The sequence below is a fragment of the Populus euphratica genome, unplaced genomic scaffold (genome assembly GCF_000495115.2).
Source record: "Populus euphratica unplaced genomic scaffold, PopEup_1.0 scaffold44.1, whole genome shotgun sequence".
NCBI classification, from domain to species: Eukaryota; Viridiplantae; Streptophyta; class Magnoliopsida; order Malpighiales; family Salicaceae; genus Populus; species Populus euphratica.
The window spans coordinates 13461-24373 of NW_011499865.1; the positions used below are offsets into that span (position 1 = coordinate 13461).

General features: G+C 34.6%; 1 protein-coding gene across 1 annotated transcript; it reads right to left on the reverse strand.

Moving 5' to 3' along the window:
- Nucleotides 1-9511: 9511 nt before the first annotated feature.
- LOC105126045 (B3 domain-containing transcription factor NGA4-like) lies at nt 9512-9886 on the reverse strand. The gene has a single exon (XM_011026772.1). It carries the CDS (start codon nt 9884-9886, stop codon nt 9512-9514), a length of 375 nt encoding a protein of 124 aa, XP_011025074.1.
- Nucleotides 9887-10913: the final 1027 nt, after the last annotated feature.

Sequence of the window (10913 nt, forward strand, 5' to 3'; positions counted from 1 at the left end):
CCGAAAACCAAAGAATAAAAACAAAAGCATTGACCAGAGGACGCCTTCGCCATCGTCTTCTTCATCAAGCTTCAGCACCAAAGAAACAGAGGAGGCCACGAGTGGAGAACCAAGAGAGAGAGAGAGAGAGAGAAAGAGCAGGAGAGAAGAGGATTGGAAACAGAAGACGAAGGGAACAAAATCGGAGGAAGGAAGCACGACCCGAAGTCCTCCAACGCCGCGTCTCTGCTTCCCTGCGCCCAGGTAAGCTATTCTTGCTCCTTTCGTTTTCTTTAATTCACTAAAATGAGGAGCAGTGCACTGGCGAAGGTAATTAATTACCTTCGCCCAGTGCATGCACGCGTGGACACTCCACGCGTGCCTCCTGCTGGCTGAAGCCCAGCCAGGCCACTGGCTTGGGCCGGTGGCCGGGGCAGGCTAGCTGGGCTAAGCCCAGCCATATGGGCTAAGCTGGGCCCAGCCAAAAAATAAGATACATGCTGGGCTGGGCCCAACCCAGCCCGAAAATAGAAATATTAAAAGTAAAAAATAAAAAATAAAAAAATATGTGCATGAATAAAAAATAAATTTATTTTTATTTATTTGTTCACTGACGCCAGAGTCGGGAATAAAAAATATTGATTTAAATTTATTTTATTTTTGTGTGTGATGTGCAAAAATAAATTTATTTAATTTGTTTATTCACTGACGTCAGAGTCAGGAATAAAAAAATAACTGATTTAAATTTATTTTATTTTTTGTGTGATGTGTAAAAATAAATTTATTTGATTTATTTATTCACTGACGCCAGAGTCAGGAATAAAAAAATATCTGATTTAAATTTATTTTATTTTTTGTGACATGCGTAAAAATAAATTTATTTGATTTATTTGTTCACTGATGCCAGAGTCGGGAATAAAAAATAATTGATTTAAAATTATTTTGTTTTTATAGCTACGTGATATTTACCCGCGCCAGAGTTGGAAATATCTGTAGTTAAATATTCACTAACGCCAGAGTCAGGAATATTACACGCAAAACCATCGTAGCATAAGCCAACAAAACATTAGCAATTATTGACAAAGTCAGCAATGCAGCTTGCCTTAGGCAGGGTGTTTAAGGGGTGATAATATCTTCTCTTTTACGTAACAAGTCTCGGACCATAAAATCTCTATTGACCAGTTAGGGTTCCTAGTAACCATAATACTAGGTGGCGACTCCTTAAACAAAGATCATTCACCATCAAAGAACTGGATGCCAGAAATCCATTCTTTCCATCCTATTAAAATTTTTAAGGCCGCCGCGATGTCGGGTGCGACAATCATGATGAAAAAGATACATCCTCCATTGAATATTTCCTTGTTAAATCCATCCTTGTCAAGAATAGAATCTGCAGTAACCACCCCCCTCCTTCATTTGCTGCAGAACATGAATTAATTCACGTTCTGCATGCTAATGCACACCAAAAAAATAAAGAGACAGGGCAACCGAAGATTACCTGGGATTGGTGTCGGGGCGGTGCTGCTAGCGGCGAAGACACGGTGGTTGGTGTTTTGCTGTGTTTTTCTTCTCTCTCTCTCCTCAGTTTTTCGCAGTTTTCTCCTTCTTCTTCTCTGTCTTTTTTTTTTGTTTTTTTTTTTCTCTTCTCCTCTCTCTTGTTTGGTTTCCTTCTCTCTTTCTTTTTTTCCCTCTCTTCGTGTCTGTCCCCCCCTTTCACTTGCTGCCTCCCCTGCTTTTATAGGCAAAAAACAGGGGAGGGGACGTGGCTGGGGCGGCCACTGTGCAGCTGCTCCTCCACCGTTCTTCGAGTACGTGGAAAGTGAGTTGTGTCGGTGTCTTTTTGAAGTTGAATTGTCGGTAAAAAGATCGGTGAAAACAGAGGAGAAAAACACATTTTCTTCCCCTGTTCTCTGCGTGTCCAGGGGAAGAAGATGATGGTACTGTTCAAAACAGCACCGTTTTGAGTTTTCTATTTTTTTTAATGAATAGTGCATATGAACAATGCATAAAACGACGTCGTTTTTCCCAAAACGCGTCGTTTCATTTAACTGAGATTTGGCACCAAAATGCGTCAGATTCAAAATCAAGCCTTCAATTTGGGCGTGTTTTACAATTTGGTCCTTGGTTTTGGATTTCTTCAATTAAGTTCCTAATTGGCCATCAAACTTCAATATTTATGCAATTAAGTCCCTGATTTGACCAAATTAACTCTCAAAAATTATATTTTGACCCCAGAACTTTAATTTCTTCTAATAAAAGCCCGAATTAACTAAAAAATCAAATTTTCTTGCAATCAAAACCTTCATAAATTCAATTAAACCTTTATTAAAATTTAATTGAATCCATAAACATTTTATTTTGGATTTTTCTTCCTAAAATTAATTTTCTTTGTCAATAAGGTTCTCATTAGTTAACAAAATACTGCCAAATTTTAATCTTTATAATTGTAAACCTCCTCAACTAATTTTTGACCATTTTCTGAGCATTCTGACATCCTCTTCTTCTTTTTTTAAATTAGTTATTATTATTATTATTTTTAATTATTTTTCATTTTCTTATTTTTTTTATATATATATATATATTTTTACACGGGACCCAAAAATAAGTTACAACAAATATAAAAACATAATCTTCATATCAGCTAATCACCTCTAAAGATACTTCTCTTAAGTAACATATCATGCCAACCAATACCGCTTCTTTCTGCCATCTGTAATCTGTATAGGAACCAAAACATTACCCCAAAATACCACAAGCTGCAGAGGATAAACAGATTATCGACAGATTATCTAGATGAGTCATAGCCAAACAACAAAATCAGATATTATGTGCACTCCTTCCTTGTACAAGCCAAGTAAAAGGACAGGATTTATTTCATTAAAGATGAAAACACAAAAGCCACGGTTTGAAGACACTGTAGCAAGCAGACATGCAAATTCAACTATATATTCAGTGCGGCCTTCTGTGAGATAGAGACCAAGCTAATTGCTTCTTCTTGCCCATATAATATTTACTAATTAATATATATATTTCATTCATGGAAATGTGGCTATGATGGGTGAATAGCCAAAGATAGCACCAAATATCTTAACTTCCTTTTCAGCTTGAACCCTGTAAAAGGGTGTTGCAGCGGTTTGGTTCAAGGAAAATTTGATCTTGTCGCCAACTTTAAGCTTCTTGTTGCGAACGAATGCAAGCCATTCCTTGTTATGTGTGCAAAAAGTCAACGTAAGGGACTATTTCTTTTTACATTTACGTTTTGCATGTCCAATTACTAGTTTTACGGGAAGGTGGAGGCTGTTGGTCACTTGGAGATTTTTGTAGAAATTTGCTTTCAAGATGTTGCAGCCCACGGAGACATGTTAGAGATAAGAGGCTTCATGATGGACACAAGGGCATGGAGAACTTCTCTTAAGTGACATATCATGCCTATCAATACCGCTTCTTTCTACCATCTGTACTCTGTATAGGAACCAAAACATTACCCCAAAATACCACAAACTGCAGAGGATAAACAGATTATCGATAGATTATCTAGATGAGTCATAATCAAACAACAAAATCAGATATTATATGCACTCCTTCCTTGTACAAACTAAGTAAAAGGGCAAGATTCATTTCATTAAAGATGAAAACACAAAAGCCACGGTTTGAAGACACTGTAGCAAGCACACAAGCAAATTCAACTATATATTAAGTGCAGCCTTCTATGAGATAGAGACCAAGCTAATTGCTTCTTGCCCATATAATATTTACTAATTAATATATATATTTCATTCATGGAAATGTGGCTATGATGGGTGAATAGCCAAAGATAGCACCAAATATCTTAACTTCCTTTTCAGCTTGAACCGTGTAAAAGGGTGTTGCAGCGGTTTGGTTCAAGGAAAATTTGATCTTGTCGCCAGCTTTAAGCTTCTTGTTGCGAACGAATGCAAGCCATTCCTTGTTATGTGTGCATAAAGTCAACGTAAGGGACTATTTCTTTTTACATTTACGTTTTGCATGTCCAATTACTAGTTTTACGGGAAGGTGGAGGCTGTTGGTCACTTGGAGATTTTTGTAGAAATTTGCCTTCAAGATGTTGCAGCCCATGGAGACATATTAGAGATAAGAGGCTTTATGATGGACACAAGGGCATGGAGCTCCTTGAAGACTGCTATACGGGGCCATGGAGATTAATGGATATGTTAGAGAAAATGCAGGCTTGCAGACAACAGAGACAAGATTTTTTTTTTTTAATTAAGACGTGGAGCTACGTACGTTGGAGACAATGGATCGAGATGTAGAGACAATGAAGGACAACTTTACAGCCATCCTCTTTGGATTTAAATTTATTGATATAATTTTTCAAATTACCAATGAAAATATTCTGTTAACAAATTTTTTATTTTTTATTTATTAATAATAAAAAAATATTATTATCAATGGATTTATTGATGAAAAAAACACGAAAAAAAAATTATCCGTTTCATTTTATTTCATCAGTGATTTCGTTTGTAATATTTAATTTAAAATTTTAATTTAATTAAATTTTTTTAAAAAACCATCAAATAAAGTAAATGAATTTTCAATCCGTTGTTAATTTTATCTGTAAAGAATAGTAATTAACAGTGCAATTAGAAAGTAAATAGTTCCATAACTCACTAGAAAATACCAATAGAATTTTTTATTGGTGATTCTATTTGTAATTGACATGATAAATAATGTTTATAGTTTACCAAAAAATTTACTGATATATTTATCGATGGAATAAATTTTCTCAGTAACTTTATTGGTAAAAATGACACGTCATTGTTTTTCTTTTCTTTATTTTAATTATTTTTTATATTGTAATTCTCTCGGTAAATACTGAGAAAATATTTTTATCAATAAAATCTGTCGACAATTTACTAAAAAAAATATTTTCTCAATATTTTCACTTATATTTATTGATTTTTTGGTAATTATTCGAGATAGAGAAATATTATTGCTTTTATTGAAAAGCTTTAAGATATACAAAACTAAGCTTTAAGATATACAAAACTAAGACATAAATTACATGATTTATGGTGTATCATTATCGAGTGTACATACTACTTTTCTTTTTTGCTCTTTTTTTTATATAAATTGATTTAGATAACCTAGGTAATTATTTTTTCTATCTTTTTTTAGTGTATGGTATTTTTTAGTATCGAGGTCGTGATCATGATGAAAAAGATATATCCTCCATTAAATATTTCCTTGTTAAATCTCTATAAAATGCCTCTAGTGTATTCATCTTCATGTTGTGTGATATTGGAAAGATGTCAGTGATGAGCTATTATTAGCTAATATATCAGTGCTAAAACATGAGATAAATTAGATATACAGATTATGAAAGGCAAGAATAGAACCAAGTTCAGGGTTGTGATACCAGATATAAGCAAATTTATAAAATATCAAGAAAGAATTTTGCTCGTGTTATCATTTTTTTTTTTGTACTGTCATATCTAGAGAGCTTCTCATGTTCTATTTATGATCTTTGAGATCTTTAAGTTCATCATAGTTATTTAAGTTGTTCTTTACGAAAACATGTTCTTTGGAGACGAGAGTGTGTAGCACTCGTTAAAAAAGTAAGGAATCTTTCACTTGATGTGTTCATTTTGATGACCTCTCTCATGTCTAGGTATTTTTTTTTAATGGAGCAGCTAAGCGAGACTTACAAGATTGGTGATTAGATCTTCATTTGGAACGTCTAGTTTAAGAATGCTGATGCTGGGTGTAGCTTATTTTGAATATAGGAGTGTGGGTCCATCTTAATGGCATGTCTCTTTGTCCCGTACCTTCAGGATGGAATTAGAGTTGTCTAAAAGCTTCTACTTGTGCTTTTCCTAGAGTTTGATGTTGTAGAGGTTAAAGGGTTTGAAGATGTTTTTGGATGATGGTAACAACATCATTAAGCATGTATACTTGTTGAGATACTTGTTGGAGACCCAAGAGAGCTGGAGTTCTTGTGAGGAGATCAGTAGCTCTCCCATGTCCTGGAGTTTTGTTTGTCACAGAAAGGATTTTTGTGAGAGTGAGAGGGAAAGAACAAGCTTAATTCAGGTTCTTGTAGATAGCATCAAAGATAAAACAAAGAAAAAATTTAATGAATCTGATCTTGGTTTTTTCATTGCTATTAATAAATTGAGTTGCACTTGTTGTGGGTTGGTGTTCCTTTTAAAACATATTCTGTGATGCTTAAATCAGTTTTGTAAGGTGATAATAAGTAAAAAGAACAAGAACATAAAATAGGTGTTTTATTATGTGTGGTGGAGGGATGAGTGTTCTGACCTCTTGTTCACGATTGAAGCCCTTAAAAAACTTTTTCCAGAACTTACCTTTCCCAAAATGAAGATTAGACGTAGGGTGACAATGCTATTTGTAGAAGATTGATGATTCAGTAAAATTATAATTGCTGATACAAAAAAAGTTATAGTACATAGGAAATATGATTCAAATGGAAGCCTATATTGCAGCAATAAAACTTACTAAATAGGCCAACAGGTAGCCGCTTAGAGAAACACTCAGATTGCATAAAACGTAACATAGGATTACATAATGTCACAACATGCGGGAACTTAAGAACATGATCACACAAACCAAAGTCTAACAGATTTTTTTTTTACATAAATCGTTATTGAATCTTCACTGAAAACTCTGAAATGTTGAAAGAAGAACGAAATTGATCCTTGTTTTCTGGCAAAGATAGGAGGGAAGTCTTGTAATCCCTATAAGTGTCCTTTGCAACTGCCTGATCAAGCGGCACACCATTTCTTTTGTAGTAAAGCTCTTTGATATCATCCAAGTCCCTACCTACCCTCGTGACAATCATATGAATCATCGTTCGCTATTGGATCATGCATGAATACCATCTCGCTAGAACCAAAATCGTAGCTTACAATTGTTGAAAAACTCTTATAACAATGGTTGGAAACAAAACACAAATACTTAAACTTCCCAAGTATTTATTTATTTACATTCTTACAGTACATTTAAAATATTATGAATTCGTCTTAATATTTATAGAAAGATTATAAGCTCAAGCTATCCTATTCTAGCAAGGATTCTAAATTCTAGCAACACAAGTATTCTAAATAACTAGTTAAATAATGATTTTAATTAAATTGTTTAACACCAATCCTTTTATATTAAAGATTTCTATTTAGACTAAGATTCTAGTATAATCTAACAATCCCTCATTTAAAGAGCAAACACCAAGTAATTTTATTAGCTTTATAAATGACCCCATGTGTTCTTGTAGATCTCAAAAACTGACATTAAAGTGATTGATTCTGGTCGGCCATTTCATCAAGCTCGAGGTCACATGCTGCCTGATACGCATCCTTCATTTTGAGGCTCGTTGTGTTGCTACTTATGAAGGCAGGCATCCTTCTTGTTTCCATACTGACCACAGTGAAAGCAAGTAAGGTGTAGACCTTCATGGACAATTCTACGAGGCCTCCTCCTCAATTTGGATTTTGACAGTAGAGGTTTCATAAGTTCTACTTCCACACATATTCCAGCAAAATTTCCACTGGTGCAAATTGAGGTTGCCTTGTACACCTTCAGTGTCTCGCCAATAGTGTCCCCCAATTTTTCACAAAACAGCATTATCATAATACTGCATAGCCAAATCTAGTTCCACTGGTGCAAATTGAGGTTGCCTTGCCCACCTTCAGTGTCTTAACAATAGTGTCCCCCAATTTTCCACAAAACAGAATTATCGTGATACTCCATAGCCAAATCTGGAAGTCTCACCCACACAGCAATTTTATCAATCATGGCTTCATTCGGATCAAAATTGGGATGCCATTGTTTTACTGTGAGATAATGGTCTGCCACCAGCCAAGGACCCTCAAAAAGATGTAGTCATGATCATCAGAACTGGAAAATTTTGCCAGGAAGAAATCGTTTTCCAAATCTATGACTAAAGAACCCTGAATCTTCGACAAAGTTTAGAGTCTTTTCAGTAAAAAAACTTGTATCCAACTCTCCTCCCCATGACTGATTATTAAAGTTTGACACCAAGGTTCCCTAATCTGCTGTTTTTCCTCAACAGATAATTTGATTAGCGGACAGTCATCCTCCTCATCATCGGTAATATATTCTTCCCTCAAACCATCTGCAGCCATCTTCTTATCCAAATAAGAAGCACAAAACAAAGAGTGTCCTTATATATGTAACCACCAGTAACTTCTTGTGCGTCACTCAGTCCTTCTAAACTCGCAGCATCAACAGTAGGTTGTTGTTCTAAATATCCACCTTTGTCCTTTTGTTCCATCGAGTCAAAAGATCTGCTTCCTCAGCTGAGATATTCGTTGGTTTTCTAGAGAGCATGCCTAACTCTAATGGCTTTGGTGATATAAGAACCAAGTAAATGTCTCATTGACTTTTTTCACAAACAGTTGGGGAGCATTCAAGAAACGAAGAACGGCCAGCTAACGAAAATCTAGGACCATAATTTTTTCTCCAACGCGCAAAGCATCCGAGGAAAATTAAAGGGCCAAAAACAATCGCGCGATCATTCCTTTTTCTCATCTGATTAAAAATTTAAAACTAATGAATAAATAAAACAAAATCGTAATGAGTTTTTTGTGTTCAATTCAATATTCATGCATGTATGCATATAGTATCGACCTCTCTGGAGTGACTGTAATCCAACGTAAATATTCCAATAACTTTACTTTTGCGCATGGAAGGCTAAAGAGTCCCCATTCCTTGTTCATGCATGTGTGCATATAGTCAAACTCTATGGATTGAGGATTTCTTTTGACATTTTACGTTTTGCAAGCCCACTAATAGATGAAGATTTCAGCTTCCTTAGGGTAAACTATGTTATCAGCGCTATCCCTGTAGCTTGTCATGCAGAAGTTTTTTTTAAAATAATATCTAGATTATTGAAAAAACATTTAGAATCGTTATTAAATTTTCATCTGAAAATTTTACATTTTTTTAAATTTTCATCTTCCTCTAAAACAACGTTGTTTGTTAAAATCTAGGCTGATGCTTCTCTCCTTCGATCAAATAATGACCAACTCGCTAATTAATTCAATGTGCAATATTCTTATGTGTCAATAGTGTTAGCCATGTCACCTGGCCGCTCCATATCAGCAATTTTTGTGGTCACTTCAGGTTAAAAAAAGAAAAAACCACAAGGCATTTGTGAAAGTGAAATCACAGAAATGAAAATACCATTTTACTAAACCAAGTGATCAGAAAAGTCTTCCTTCAAAAAAAAGATAGAAGAGAAGAAAGAAGCTACAGTGTCTTCAACAATACTGTAGCAAGAACAAGAAAAGGCTCACACAATTCTGACGGCTTCCCCGCTCGAGAAGTCTTGGAAAGAATGCAGTCATCTTATCCAGGCTTCTCTGAAAGGGCTTCTAGTTCTTGAAAATACGTAAATATCATCACCTATAGTACATTACATATGCGTTGGCAACTATATATATTGCCAGCCATAAATTAGTGCCAGGCTAGCTAGCTAGCTTGTTGCCTATTTACTAGCTAAAATTAGAGTTTTCATTCATGGAGATGGGGCTACAATGGGTGAATACCCAAAGATAACCCCAAATATCTTGATTTCCTTTTCAGCTTCTACCCTGTAGAAAGGTGTTGCCGGACCACTTTGGTCTTTCTCCTTAAAAAACTTGACCCTGTCACCAACTTTAAGCTCCTTGTGGCGAACGAATGCAAGCCAGCCCTTTGAGAGAACTGGCTTTGGGTGTCCTTTCTTGCGAGTAGAGCATTGAAAGGTCCAGACGAAGCCACTCTCATCTATTGCTGGAAAGTCTCGGACATGGCTGCCTTTTAGAGATGGGAGAGGCTTGAAACACTTAGTAGGCAATGAGAATCTCTTGCGAATATCCGTCTTGGTTAGCAACTTTGAGAACTCTGCCATTTCTACTTTTTTTTGCGTGGTTTCTTGCGCTATGGGCAACTATTTTATATAGACCGGGGATGGGTGACAAGTCAATCAAGTCAAGAATATTAAATTAAAATAGTCGGTGTGTAAGATGTGACAATAGAAGGCGCCTCATTCGTGGCAATAGGAAAGGCACCAGAAGGGACCAGCAGAATTTCTGTCACTTTTTAAAACCAAATTTCAGATTTTGTACAGAAAAGATTACTATATAAGAATAAATCCCAGTTCCCACCATTTACTTCACCCTAACTAAACTGAAAAGTAAGGATAAATTGATTTATTTGATATGATTTTTAAATTTATTTTCACACTTTTTTCATGGATTTTTAAGACAGGGTTAAATACTTTTATATTATATGAACCATATTTTATTAAAGACGCCAAAATTATGATTGAAAGTAAGTTGGACTATTCATTTCAAAAAACAAAAAAATAACAATAACAATAATAAAATTGGGTTATTAATTAACTTATATATATATATATCAGAGATGCGATCTTGCCACTTGATAGTCCAATCAGGTTTTTGATTTTTTATGAGCTCCCTTAAAGTAATTTTGCTTTTATTTTCCTTCTTAAACTGATATAATTCTGGAATTTGGTCCTCGCAAGTGAAGCTAGAGTTTCGGTAAGAGGTTAACCAGCTAAAAGCATTTTTTATATATAAAATACTATCTTCAACTAGTAATTAAATACTTACATCAATGTAGTTAATAAAAATTAATTCTTTATTGAGTTTTGTGTTGTTTCACTTGTCGTAGCAAAAAAGAAAATATGGTTCTTTTGGTGGTTTTCATAGATTTTGAAATTAAGGTATTTAAGAATTGATTTATAGTATATATTTTTGCGTTACAATCTGCATTTTAATTTTTTTAATAGAAAATATTAAATTATTATGTTTTTTTAATATTTTAATTTAATGATATTACACAATAATTTTTCTTTCTTTCTTTTACATGTACAATAATTTTACAATTTATGTCCAATGCGGACATCAATACAT